The sequence below is a fragment of the Armigeres subalbatus genome, unplaced genomic scaffold (assembly GCF_024139115.2).
Source record: "Armigeres subalbatus isolate Guangzhou_Male unplaced genomic scaffold, GZ_Asu_2 Contig1511, whole genome shotgun sequence".
Classification (NCBI taxonomy): domain Eukaryota; kingdom Metazoa; phylum Arthropoda; class Insecta; order Diptera; family Culicidae; genus Armigeres; species Armigeres subalbatus.
This window is the reverse complement of record NW_026942299.1, coordinates 51447-66092: the sequence shown is the minus strand read 5'-3', so window position 1 is coordinate 66092 and position 14646 is coordinate 51447. Positions and strand designations below refer to the sequence as shown.

General features: G+C 38.3%; 1 protein-coding gene across 4 annotated transcripts in view; it reads left to right on the top strand.

Moving 5' to 3' along the window:
- Positions 1-14646, top strand: part of LOC134202901 (lysophosphatidylserine lipase ABHD12-like) — a 53207-nt gene that overhangs the window by 16950 nt on the left and 21611 nt on the right. The window contains exons 2-3 of one of the 4 annotated variants that reach the window (XM_062677884.1): positions 2861-3122; positions 3649-4112. In XM_062677884.1, coding sequence (XP_062533868.1) covers positions 4021-4112 — 92 coding nt within the window. In that variant the 5' untranslated portion in view covers positions 2861-3122; positions 3649-4020. Of the gene's footprint in view, positions 1-2860; positions 3123-3533; positions 4113-14646 lie in introns of all 4 variants that reach the window. The other 3 variants (XM_062677883.1, XM_062677882.1, XM_062677886.1) reach the window with 3 other exon arrangements.

Here is a 14646-nt window from a genome sequence, read left to right as displayed (position 1 = left end):
TCTTTCCACCTCTTGTATAAAAAAATCCGAACCAATACCCCGAAGTGTAAACTCAAGCACGGGCGAGGATACGCAGATTCTCAAATCCCGAAGCAAAATCCTGAAGTGTAAACCCAATCACGGAAAATGTTTTGACAGCGGAGACTTATCGGCGGAAAATTTTCCCTGACAAAACCCGGAGCAAAATCCCGTAACAAATCCCGCGGACACGTTTTCCGAACTGTAATTTGGAGCTTTTTAATTAAATGGCTTTACTTATTGTCATAACATAATTTAGTGCTATCAAATTTAATCACCTGTGTATTTCGTTATCTACATGTTGTCTACTGCAGTGTCTCGAATTAATTCAATTAGTTTTTTTTGTTTTTAACCAGAATTTTTGGAAAAAAAAATTACTATAAAATATTAGCTGAAAAAAGTTAGTTTGTACGAAACATGTGCTTTCTCTTCGAAAGAGTGACACAATTAGATTTTTTCCAATGCCTACTCAAGTTTGTTTGAATCAATTCATAACATTTGTTAGATAAATATATGAGATCGCGGTGTATCAAGTATGGAATTTGCTATAAACATTGTCATTTGAACTGAGTTTGTGAAGAACATCTCAGTGATATGAAATGCATTAGATTCCATGATGTAAGCTGATTGAAATTTGTACATTTTGAAACACATGGGTCAAATTTGTATTTATTATGAGTATCCGTTGTTATGCACATCAATTCGTGGTGTAGCAAGTATGGAATACGACATAAACATTGACATTTGAGTTGCGTGTGAGAAGAACATCTCAGCGATGTGAAATCCACTAGAGTTGATGGTGTAAGCCGATTGAAATCATCCATATTCCGAAAAACATGAATCGAACGTGTATATTTTTATCAGTGTGGATAACTTTCCGGAGGAATTCAGAAGTTCCCAGGGGAGCTTCTAGAAAGATTTCAAGGAGAATTTTTGAGCCCGAAATGTTTCGAGTTGTTTTGAACTTTCATATACAGCAACCGTTCGCTAACTGGGCTAAAACACCAGCCCAGTTAACGAACGCCGCTTTTTAACTGGGCTGACGAGGGAATTCGCGATGCATTGTTGTGATCGTGTTTTACATGAAGCTTAAAAAATATACCATTCAGAATCTCCTCGTCACCGAGTCTTTGTTGTTGTTTTTTTACGGATAACTGCTTTTTAACAGGGCTTTGGCCTAGTTAGCGAACGCCCAGTTAAAAAACAGTCCAGTTAAAAAGCGCCCAGTTAGCGAACTGTTGCTGTATTATGGATCCTGGATGCCCTAATAAGTGTTGGGAATCTTTTGAATTTCAACCACCTATTTCTGTATATGATTGGATCGTAAAGTGCACATGTTTGAGGGAATTCATTTCAGTACCCGTTCAATCTTTCCACAATTTAGGGGGGGGTGATTATCTTTGCAGATACGTATTTCGACCACAACTGTGTGGTCGTCTTCAGTGTCTCGTACTTGACTCGAGACACTAGTGGAATTAAATGGAGAGTGCTTAATTCGTCTTAGGGTCGATTTCTTCACCTCCGCTTAGGGCTTCAACCAAGTTTAAGCGTATGGGTAAGCACCGCTTAAGAGTTAAGTGGAGGTGGAAAAATCGGCCCTTAGAAGCTATTATGGTTCAACATACAGGGAATCAATATTCGAGCAACGCCTAACAATATACTCTTTGTCATCAACAGAGTTTGTTACTGACAAACGCACCTAGCGACAAACCTTTATCAGAACCCGCACACAATATGACAAGAATCATTTGCCTTGCATGTTCTGATATTTCCGAAAATACGATGCTAATGTTGTAATCATTGTTCGATTCTTGAATATTTCCATAAAAGCAGAAGCTATGATAGCATAAAACCAAAATTTGCTCTAGAAATAATGCGAAATAACGGGATGAAAAGTTAGCAACAAGATTGTCTTCTATTTTGTTGCTGACAAAATTTTTCGGATCTTTGTCATTATTATCTCCGACAAAAACAAAGCTTTGTCGTTGGTTCTCTTTTGTCGCTTGTTTCGCATGCGCATTCCAAAAAAATTGATTCCCTGTCAACATACCATCATAACTTTTGAGCGCATTGACCAATCGTGATTATATTAAATAGTGATCAACTAGGGTTTGTGCCCCGTCAAATGCAACTTGTTGCGAGAAAATCGGTTCAGAATTACTGTATGAAAAAGTGGCTAATGTTTTTCAGTTTTTGTGTGCACACACACATACACACACACCCACGGACTGAAAGACATTTGTTCAGTTCAACGAGCTGAGTCGATTGGTATACATACAACATCATGGGCCTCCTAGACTTCTATAAAAAGTTCGTTTTGGAGTGAAGTGATAGCCTTTCGGTACAACTTTGTTGTGCGAGAAAGGCAAAAAATCGGTAAGTTATTTAAATATTTATTTTCTATTGAATGGAGAAAAAACACGGTACATTTAGCAAGTAAACAGTTCTGCTGTTGAGATTTTAGTGAATTCACAGAAATCTATGGAATGTGTAATGTGACCAAACGTCCATTTTTCAATCTTATTTTTCAAAGTTATATCAATTTATACAGTCTTTTTTTTCGTGTAAATTTCCGAGCCAATGACGTATACTGATAGGCGTCCTGCGTTTCGCAGGACGCTTGCTGGTCACAGTAGGAATGTGTTAAGTTCGTGGCAACAAATTTTAACACAAAATCAAAACCATAACTTTTGCTTGTGTTTTCAGCTTCGTTTTTTCATTACCTCTATGATTGTTAAACGTATTTCATTATCTTCAGAATATGCACACTGTGTTATGACTTTGCTAATTTTATTACATTTCATTTGTAACACCCTGCTTTTTATTTATACTTTTACAATAGGTACTCGCAAATTAATTGCAGCGTGTAGCGAGTCAAGTTCACGGCAGCATAGTCGGTCGGCAGTGAGCTGAGCACGCGGGAACGCCTGAATCGATTTTCACCGCTAAATAGCGCGCTTCTCTCGCAGAGAGAACTGACCCAACTCGGCGCTCAGCGGCGTCGGCGAGGATCATCGAAGTTCAAGTCATCGTTGCCAGTTACAGTCAGCAGCTGCCCGGACTCGCAGAATGTACCTGTTGACTCGACGGAGACTGTTCAAGAGGTGAATATAGTGAAGTAATTTTATTTTTTACTGCTGCTATCGTGTGCTTTCGAAGTACATTTTGCTTCATAACAATCACCGCTGTGTTATCCATTTGTCGTCGGAGTGTAGACATAGTCTTATTAATTTTCATTATTCGATGTAGAAAGAGCAGCTGCTGCTCGCTGACTCAATCGCGACGTTTTCGACCCAGTCGGTGTGCCTCTGAAAAGAATCAGCGAGACCTTCCGCTTAGGGTGCGATTCCTCAGTTTCCATATCAACAAACGGCGAATTGTGAATGACTCACTTATGCAAGAGAGCCTGTAACATGCTAATTCATTGCTTTGTGTAGTGTGCTTGATATCAGTAAATAGCTGGCTTGTTTTGTATTCCAATTAGTTCTACTTTTTTCGATTTCAATCTTTTGTAGTGTTGTTTGAGTGCATCTCGTTCGTTCCTAACTCCATTCATAGGACAAAGGAAACGTTTAAGGTGGAATTAAGAATATGAAAAGCCATGCTACAGTTTGGTGAAATCGTCTGTAGGGGGAAAATACAAGCAACAACAGAAGCAAATCAGTGATATAACAGCTTTCGGTGAACAAAGGTATTCGATCGCGAGATCAAGTGCATAGAAGAAATCGAGTTGTTTTTGAAAATATCGCATCTAAAACAGTACATAGTCTCCTCCCACATACCACATTGACGTAAGGAAAGTGCGAATAGTAGATTTGATTTTGATTTGTCGAAATTCCGCCGCGCGAAAGTACAGTCTTGTGCAAATAGTTTGGGTAACAGCTGGGCCAAGACGCCGATCAAAACAACGCGAGCGAGTTTGAAGTGAAACAAAAGACGTCGTGGTACCGTCGAGGAAGCTTCGGTGCGTGGATAGTATCGTTATAGCTACACACGGTGACGATGGCGCTGATTGATATCGATCTGATCACTAGCACGCTGTTCAAGACGCTGGTGATTCCCGGAATTGTAACAACTCTTTGGCTATCGGATTTGTAAGTAGTTTATTAGGTGTTGTATGATGCTTATTATCTATTTAAAGTTTTTTTTTGCGTTATGTATGTAATCGTTTATCTACACAGTAAAATTAGAACTCTTCAAATTCTGAATATGAGGAAAAAGTGGGGCAAGATCACCACCCTAAGCTCTGGCTTTTATGGAACACTTAAAATCTTCCGCATACTGCAAATTTGTCTCTTAGCCATCTATTTTAGGTCTTTTCTATAATATTAGCATGCAAAAAATATGGATTACTTGCCATCGGGGGTGACAATTATTCATCGCTCTTACCGGAAGTCTGAAGGTCGTAGAGCAAAATCGTTCAAAAAGTTCTTTTATGTTTTAGTCTTTTTGACCTCAGATACATTCGATCCATTCTAAAAGCGTTCTACGTTGTCGAAATAGTGACCCATTCTCACCCCCATTTGGTCGGGGTTCAGCCAAATCGCACCAAGCGTCAATGAAAAATTACGCAATTTTCTGCCCAAGCTTTCGTTCAGCAGATTTAATTGATCGCAAATCGTAACGGATACTCCTCAACCCCTCAACTGAGAATATCCTACAACAAATATACGCATGAATTGGTTTGAAATGATTTCCGTTGTTTGTGTACGAGAAAAATATTACAAGTCAGTCAAAAAACCGCTTGGTGCGGTTTGGCAGAACCCCGACCATTTGACCCATTGTCACCTCCGACGACGGAAACGAAAAAGAGTCCAAGATGTAATTATTTCATGGATTTTTTTAAAATTTCTATGGAAATGATAACCCTTAACAAGGCCATCAAGAGCAGTAAGAGAACGTGTTTTGACAACCTATGCGACCTGAATAACTGTGCAGAATTTGGGATCGATTGGTTGCTTCCTCGCTTTCCGCATCGCGTTTGAAGTTTGTAAGGGGGGACGTATATTTTTGCATTTCTACTTCTAGAGGTTTTAGTTCATCGTAAACCAAATGGCACATTGCGTTAAAGTATAACCCAAAGGATGTCTAAAAACTTTTCCGAATAAGGCACGTTGCTGGAAAACGTCGCACGTCCACGAAAAAAGTTATAACGCTTCGAAGATTGAGTGTTCAAACCATATGCAAAAAATGGTTTATTCTGCCAGCACTGCCGAACTACGTAGATCAATAATTTAACTGAGTGTTATATCAAAATAATTAATTTTATAGGGCTTTAAGCTAATGGGAGCTATCCGGAATTATTTCACAAAGAAAAAAATCCGGCAAGAAGGAAGATGGGTTTTGCCCTTCGATAACCATAGGTTGTCCGGTAGTGCTGGCAGAAACATTGATTTTTTGCATATGGTTTGAACAATCAATTTTCGAAACGTAATAATATTTTTGGAAAAGCCTTTCGGCATCTTTCAGACTTTATGCTAACGTATTGAGTCACGTGATTGATGTTAAATTGAAGCCACTAAGAGCAAAAATGTGAAAAAGTACGTTTTCCCATACTAATCTCCATGTAAATTTAAAACGCGATGCGGCATGCGAGGTTGCAACCAATCGAGCCCATATTTTGCACAGTTGATTGGGGTCCCAAAACTATTAAGAAAAACATTGATCTCACTTGATCGGATGAAGTTCGCGTTTTTTCCATACAACTGCGCCCCACTCTAATAAATATGCATTGGAACTCATTTTTTGAATTAAATCACTTCAATTTATGACACTTTCGTGTTGTTTTTTTAAATTGATTTGTTCCTAGTTCAATGTAGAGATCTCCATCCGGTTTGATAATGAGCACAAAACATCATGTTACTATTGTAAACAAATGATGGTTGTCAGAATGACAGCTTTATGTTTTCTGTCAAAAGATACGTAGGGGTGCCCATAACCGAACGGTGCCCACAACCGAACCTCCTCCCTATTATTTTTGCAATATTTGGTTTCTCTTTTTTCAAAATAACATTTTTGACAGCTGCCACAACCAATTTCCTTTTTTTGCGGGCTATTTAAATCGAATTTCTATACACTCTTATGAAAGGTTTATAGTGGTAATCTGGGTGGTGCGAATAGAATCGATTTGGTTGTCAAACTGAAGCCAAACTTTTCTATTGTGCCGGAGCCAAACATTGAAGATTGTGGTTATGTTCGTTTCAGATCCTATATTGAGCAGTATTATTATTATTTGAAAAAAAAAAAAATAAAAACTCACTTTTGTATTCTTCTTAACAAATATTTTCACATTATATTTCGAGTGGAAAATTATTAGGAATGCAACTAAAAAGCACTCGTTACGAATTTTCACGAGATTCAGCAGCTGATTGGAGCAGGAAGGTATGTAAACCATCGTAAAGTCATGTAGAGTCTCGCGCATTTGTGCGCCCTCATGCAGCATGGAAAGAGAAATTCGAAGAGCGGGAAATGTTTGACAGCCAAATAACTGCAAAATAATTTTGCTAATGGGATTGATTTCAAAATATCCCTCTACTCGCTTGAGAGCAAAAAAAACGGCTCTATCCGCAGCACCCAGGCGGTAATCGATGTGCTTTACTACAGGTGTGGGCCAAATCCTAAAGTAGTACACCCGATTGTGTTTCAACACTGTTTTTTACACCGCCGTGTAAAAAAAATCCCATACAAATTGTTTGCCAAATTGCTCCATTTTGCATGATTCGTCAAGAAAATTTCCTGATTTAATCATATTTTTTTTTACACGGATATTAAAATTTTGAACTAAAAACTTTTTTTACACGTGTAAAAAAAATTTGGTGTATAAATTGTTCAACGAACGACGGCCACGCTTTTTTGTATACCTAGTACCTGTACTGTCACAAAATCTTAGACCCCATCCCCCCTATAACCTGTGACATCATTTTTTTAAACTATTGCATTTATTTTACAGGCTCAGGCGTGTATAACACTTAACGAACACTTAACACTTAACTTACAATTGATATCATTATTATTTACAGTTTGTAAGAGGGAAGGGACATAGACCAATATACTCGTGGTGACTCAAGGTTAGATTGCGTAATGTCCTCGGGGTTGGGATTTTAGGTTTACGGTATTTCAGCTGCTCATCTGGGAATTTGACTTTTTGACTGCTGATGCGTAGCGTCGTGCTCGAGTTATAGTTCTTCAGGGAGCATCTTCCGGATGGCCAGTGCTTCATGGTACATGGAACAATAAGACCTGTGACATCATTGTTGAACGACCCTTTCCTGCTGATCTTATGCAACGTAATTAGTGACGTCGCAACGAGCGTCATCAGGTGGAGTAACAACCCTGGGTGGACTTTGATTGGAGAAGTATTTCATAGCATGATCTTCGAGTAGAACTTTTCTTGGATCGGCCTCGTTGTTGATGGTACGTGTCATAAACTTTCGGTTCCGTCGAAAATGATTACCAAAAGAATCTCGAATGACATAAGAACGCCGATTCACGTCCCGAATTACCAAGCCGTAGTACCACTTCCTAAAAAGAACTCTCTCGCCAGGTTTAAGTATAGGCAGGCTTGTAAAATGTCATCTGCATGTCATTTGACTAATTTGTTCATAACTTTCTTCAGAAGCCAAATTTATTCCATAATTTTAGATGTACTCATAACGCTTGAGTAGGGCTATATTTTTGTCCAAGGGTACATTGCTCTAAATATTACATATGAGGCTGGATAGTGAAAACTCTCCAAAATGTCACTTGTCATTTAACATAATGACATTTGAATGACATTTTGCCGCCCACGCCTCAGATTACATATTTACAGCAATGTCTTGTTAGACAAAGTTGTAGGCACATTTAAGCGTTATAAGTTCGCCATACCTCAGGAATAATGGCTACCTTCAGAAAAAAGTTATGGGAAAATTATCCGAATGCAAATGACATTTTACAACACTGAGTATAGGTAACTGCTTTGCATGACGATCGTAGTAACCTTTCTGGATAGCACACTTACGCCGTATTCTCTGCTGCACATAGGGTGACCATATGAAATTTTACCAAAGGAGGACATTTCACCCGAATTGAGCGAAAAAGGAGGACATTTAGTTGAAAAAGGAGGACAAAAGATATTTTAGTTACTAGATAAAGAATGTCGCTGTCGTCGCTGTCCGGAATATCTTTTGCTGGCGAGGATAGGGGAGCAAAATGTCAAAGAAGGAAAATCCATACGATTTGACAGCTTGGTACCCAACATGTTCCGGACAGCAGAACAAAGGGAACCGAAGCGACAATCTTTATCTAGTAACTAAAATATCTTTTAGGAGGACACAAAAAACACATATTTGTTAGATTTTTGCACACTAAAGTCTTTTGGAGAAAGTAGTAAACAAATGTAAATATTATTATGCTGGCGTTTTCAACGATATTCCACAGAATTCTAACAAAAATCATTGTTACAATTCTGAATACTTTGTTGTAAAAATAGATAACTGACCGAACATTAGGTTCTATAAGGACCGAATACAAGATGCTTAGTTGTCCAGCATTTTTTTTAATGCCGTTGAGAATAATAAATTTAAGACATGTGAATTAGAATGATACCGTTAACTGTATGACCACAAAGTTCTCAATTGAACAAATTCTAAACTATTTAGATTTAGACTAAAGAAACTCAGAACTATTCAGATTAGTTTTAGGTATTTCTATTCCATTGTAGGCATGGCAAGGCGACTGTTCTTTGCCTCACATATTCAAGAAGTATACCGTGCGATGCGTTTAAAAGACAATTTGATAGGTGTTTATTTGTAGACAATTTTGAGAAGCATTTGCATTCTTTTTTCAAATCCATTTCTCACAATTCCGATGCTTCTGAAATTTTTGACACATGTACTGCCTGCAATCGCATAACTGTCCCATATGAATAGGAATTCCAGCAGAGATGGGACAGAGAGGGACAGAGGCAGTGTATTACTGTAACTCACGCATTTCGTTTTCTATATTTACATTATTTTTATTCCAAAATATTAAGTAACATATTTCAGAATTAAAACCATAAAAGCAAACGTGTGCAATGTTTTGTTACAAAATGGACTTCTGTTACATTATTGTTTGTTAAACTAAAATTTCTTCAGCAATAGTTTTTCATGCAACTGTATTTTTTTTAAATTTCCAAAAAGGAGGACATTTTAGCGCAAAAGGAGGACATCTGGTTTTTAATGAAAAAGGAGGACATGTCCTCCTTTAGGATACCATATGGTCACCCTAGCTGCACATCACTTTCCTCTAGGTCGTTTCTTTTCAATAGAGGTTCCTCAATAGGCAAATGAGTCTTCACAAGTCTTCCGAAAAATAACTGGCTGGGAGATAACTGCATACTTGCAATCGGTGTTGTGTTGTACTCCAAAAGACGATAATGAAACTGATCAAGATCACCCGTTTCGTAACACCGCTTCAAGATGTTTTTGGCGATTGCCACTCTTTTCTCCGCAAGTCCGTTGCTTTGGGGATATCGAGTGCTGGAAAACTCGAACGTAATGTTATTAGAATTGGCGTATCTTTCACACTCATTGGAGTCGAACGGCACATTATCGCTGCAAATCACTGTTGGGTAACCGTAGCAATTGAAAAATCGTTCGTAGAGCTTACAAACACTGCGTGTTGTTTTATCTCCCAAACGATCAGAGCATGATGAATCCGGAATACGCATCAATTAGAACTAACCAGTCATGACCGCCATATTCGTAGATGTCTGTCGAAACTCGTTGGAACGGGTATTCCGGTGGTAAATCCTGCACAAGTGGCTCCTTTTGATTATTCCTTCAAAACTTCTCACAAACTGTGCAGTTGGCGGTCATTTCCTCTATGTCATTAGTCATTTCAGGCCAGAAAAACTGTATCCTTGCTCGAGATAACGTTTTTTCCGCTCCTAAGTGCGGTGCGTGCAACCATTTGCAGATGGTTGTTTGAAGTCCAGTAGGTACCACCAATCGATGATCCTTGAAAAGAAGCCCATTTTCAAAGTGGAGCTCTTTGCGATTCTTGTAAAACAATGAATCGCCTGCTTTGAGCGTGCTTTCAGCGGCACACGAGGAGTTAACTTTCTGAAATCAGTATAACGAAAGGCATCTAAGGTTCGATTTCTCAAAATTAAGCACCTTCATCGAAAAACTATTTGGTAGGCGTAGTAGTGGACACCATCCTTCATAACCGGTACCAAATAGTTTTCCATGAAAAGTTCCTAATTTTGAGAAAAGCTGCGTTAGATATCTTTCGCCATACAAATTTCTGGCGGCTAACTCTTGCTGGCTATTTGGGCATATACGATAGCGCCTGGATGTGGAAGCGGCGGGTAGAAAATCAGCCACTGCCAATAATTCATTGACTGAAGGCGTCCAGTTTGTGATATGACAGCCATCCATTCTCAACATAGTTGACGATACGCATAAACCGTTAAGGGTCTGTTCAAATATTACGTAATGCGAAAAACGTTGGTTTTAAGAACCCCCCACCCCCTCGTAACAATCTGTAACAAAATTTAGAACTACCCCCACCCCCATGCGTAACGCGTAACAAATACATTTTTTGAAAAAATCTTGTTTTTGGTAGAATTTGAACCACGATACAATAAATTATTATTTTTTGTGTATTTTATGCTATTTTGAAGACAATAACTATTCTTTGAAAAATTAAAATATTGTTTCTCAACTGTTACGCGTAACAATTTTTCGAAGGACCCCCACCCCCTATATTTTGCGTAACAAATCGTAACAAAAATGAAACAACACCCCACCCCCTATTGCGTTACGTAATATTTGAACAGACCCTAATCTTGAGCTTCGCTACATACAGATCGAAATTATCCTGCGACATGCAAGCTTTTTTAACGAGGGCATGAACGATGTTATCCAAATCCTCTTGGGCTTCACCAGTGTCTGGAAGAGCAGCTCGCAGCGGCCACCAGCAAACTTTTTCCAGGAGTATGCACTAGAGACAGTCCAGGATACTTCAGCAAAATCAAGAACGAGACGAGGAGACGAGGTGTAACGTCATCAATATTCCTTTGATTAGAGTTTCAAGTGGCTTGTGATCCCCCGCATAATTTCAAACTGTACATGGACATTTTCCCGTGCAGTCGGCAACAGTATCCTTTACTGTTGACAACTGTATATGAACAATCTCATATGAAGTTCCAACAGTTTGTGGTACGGTTATTTGACAAATAACAATATGTTGAATGGGTTGTTAAGTTATGTAACCATAAAAAATCGGCCGTTTTCGCCTGCAAAATGTTCGCTCGACAGTATGATAAAGTGTTGACATATAATGCAGAAAATATAAAACATTTTCGGGACAGCATGTTATGCATTGACATTTAGTGTTGATGTCGAGCAGTTATGGTTGAATCGGCCGAAAAGTATTTGATAACCGCCACGTAAACTGTGAAGCTATATCTTACATCGTAATAATGATTCTGACCATATAACATGTTGTTTTTTATTATGCGGGCTGATAGAACTACAAACTCTCGACCGTAAATAAAGTAATGAAAGCTTTGACACGCAAATACAACCGCCAGCAGTTCTTTTTTCTATTTGGGGCCATCGCTGTTCGCTCTTAGTTTAAGTTCTTGACGCGTACGCTACGAGACCATGGTCCTGAAGCAATACGCATCCCAAACCATCCTTGGATCTAGCGGTCTGTATAATGCAGGATTTTTCTGGATCGAAAATTGCCACACTTGGTGCACACGAAATTGTTTTCAGAAGATCATTCATTTCGCTTTCGTGAACCTCACCCCCATCCCAAGCAGCATCATTATGGGTCAACCTTCGGAGATTTGCTGTTCGTTGCGAAAGGTATGGATTGAATTTAGCCAAATACTTGCATAGACCAAGAAATCGTGTGCAATCTGCAACATTTTCCGGTCGTTGCATTTCAGTAATTGCCCTAACATCCTTCTCTAAGGGCTGGACCACCAAAACTACTACCGTATAAGAAAAGATACTAATACCAAGTACCAATATACAGTAGATTCCTTAATTGAGCATTGTATAGCCACCCACGATTTGTACATTCACATATGCTATGCTATAATTGTCATTGCATTTTTCCATAATAAATATGTGTAAGATATAGTGGTGACCCAATTTTCAACATGCACAAATTTTGACTGCCCTTGGAATGAATTTTGAAAGTCAATGAGGAATAAGAAATATTCCAAACAATCACAAACTTGTGCGCTAAGTCATTAAACCTCCCTAATAAACATTTCTCGATACATTTTATAATGAACGAGAAAGGCATCATCACCGCTAGGTGGATTAATGTGTTTTTTGCCTTTCTCGTACAATAAAGTTGTACCGAAAGGCTATCATTTCACTACGAAAACGAACTTTTCATAGAAACCTCAGAGACCCATAGTGTCATGTATATACCAATCGACTCAGCTTGACGAGCTGTCCGCGAGTATGTATGTGTGTGTGTATGTGTGTTTTCATATAGTAATTCTGAACCGATTTTCTCGCAACAAGTTGCATTCTACAAGGGGCAAATCCTAGTTCCCTCCCTCGGATATGTTATCTTGCCGCGATGGGTGGGCTTACGCCATTAGCACTGATATGGCAACCAAAGACACATCCTGTCGTGGTGGTATCACATGTTGACTATTTTTGTTTAGTGCCGCGTCACATGTGATCCAACGGACATCGTTTCTTGGAGCCGTGAATGGTAGTGCAGTCAGGCAGAGGCCTTTTTCATCAGTGATAATGATGTGAGTTCTCTTCTTTTCGCAATACTTTTCTGATGCTTTCCCTGTGACGCTGAGTCGTAGCCACGCTTACATTTAGATAGCTAGGCATTCATTGAAAAAATAAAGTATTCAAGACATTCGTAGGCAATCGACTACTGGATTCGCTGAGTAGAAGTTTTTTCGAAACTAGGAACGTGGCGCCAGTTTTATTTTGTTATGCCTCACTTCGAAGAGCAATAATAAAAAATACCACACATTAGAATGATGGTATATGAACAATCTTATGACGGCTTCATTCTCGATCATTTTTACTAATAAATAGGGAATAGGCGTGATGAAGCTTTACTTTCCCACCGAAAAGTGAATCCTATAACTGACCTTGATTAGTACTTTATAGATTATCACCGTGATTAAACAACGATAAAGCTACTTGTTAGAACAGTTTAAAGTTATAAGCAACCTTGACAAAAAATGATAACAGAATAAACTAAATTTTTTAACAGTTTCCACTTTGACATGATATATATTACATTGAGTTTATAGTGTCGACACAGCTTAAGAACATTGACGAAACCATGACTTAGGTAAACAAAGTGATTTGACGAACGCATACCCTACACCCAGAACAAACAAAATTAATTAATTTTCATTCTGCATAAATGAAAGTTATAAAATAGAACACTACGCAATATTTCTTTTATATTTTCAATGTGTCCCATAAAGCTAACAAACTTAATAACTTATAATTAGACTATATAACTTTATAACTTATAACCACTATATAACCACATCAAAATAGCTCCAAGGCAAATGAAGAAGACATTACATTTTATACATTGCTTTTAAAAACTAGAAAAACGTTGTACTAATTTTTGAAATTATCATTTTAACCTTTGATCATTGATTAGTTGGCATTCAATTACATTGTGCATTAGTGTCGAGTCGATTCCAAATCCGAACCTCATCTCATTCCATCCTTATCCTACCCCATGGCGTTCAAGTGGTCTGCAAGGACTCTTCTGCCATTACCCTCTCTACTATCGGCATTGGATTGACTTGCGCTCTCATTGCCCCACCAAACGCTGCAAAATGAAAATGAAAATGAAACAAGTTTCATTCTACAAGGGGCAAACCCTAGTTGATCACTAATGAATTTGAAAACGATCGACCGTTGCTTCTACAAGTTATAACGAAAATGGTACATCGAACCATATTTACACCATATAAGGTTGGTGTCTTAGCTAAAATGCGAGAAAGGCAGTATCACTACTTGGTGAAATACAGGGCTGTTACAACAGTCGCGGATTTCGCGATTTTCGCGTTTTTCGCGAATTTCGCGGATTTGTCGCGGATTTGCTCTTCCAGTCGCGAAAATCGCGGTTCCGTTAAACGTTGTCGCGAAAATCGCGGATTTATATTTACCCTCTCTCTAAAATTCAAAATGTTAATGTTTTTGAATGAGTGTATGCGAAGTAAGCAATACTTTGGGATCCAAACACATTTATAACACATTATATATTTTAGTTATTGAATGTTGGTTAATATCCAAACGATATTTGAGAGACCGTCTGTTGACCTAACAACCTAACAACAATCATATAGAAATTCTGGATTTCCGGGACGTTGAATTGTGTTTAAAAATTAGTCTTTGTTCTCAATATTTATGAGAGTGATTCCCATGAATGTCGTTGCTGCGAATATTGTAAATTATTTTTACAATTTGGGGCTTGACATTTTGTCTATTTTTCTCTCCAAGCATTGTATCTCTTTTTATAGTCTCAGTCAATTCTTTGATTCGTTTGAGGTCAACTTTCCCGAAGAACCCATATTTTTTTAAAAATCGAAACAAAAACTGAAAAAGTGTTGCCGGCCAGTAGGATTCGCCTGATTTGGGT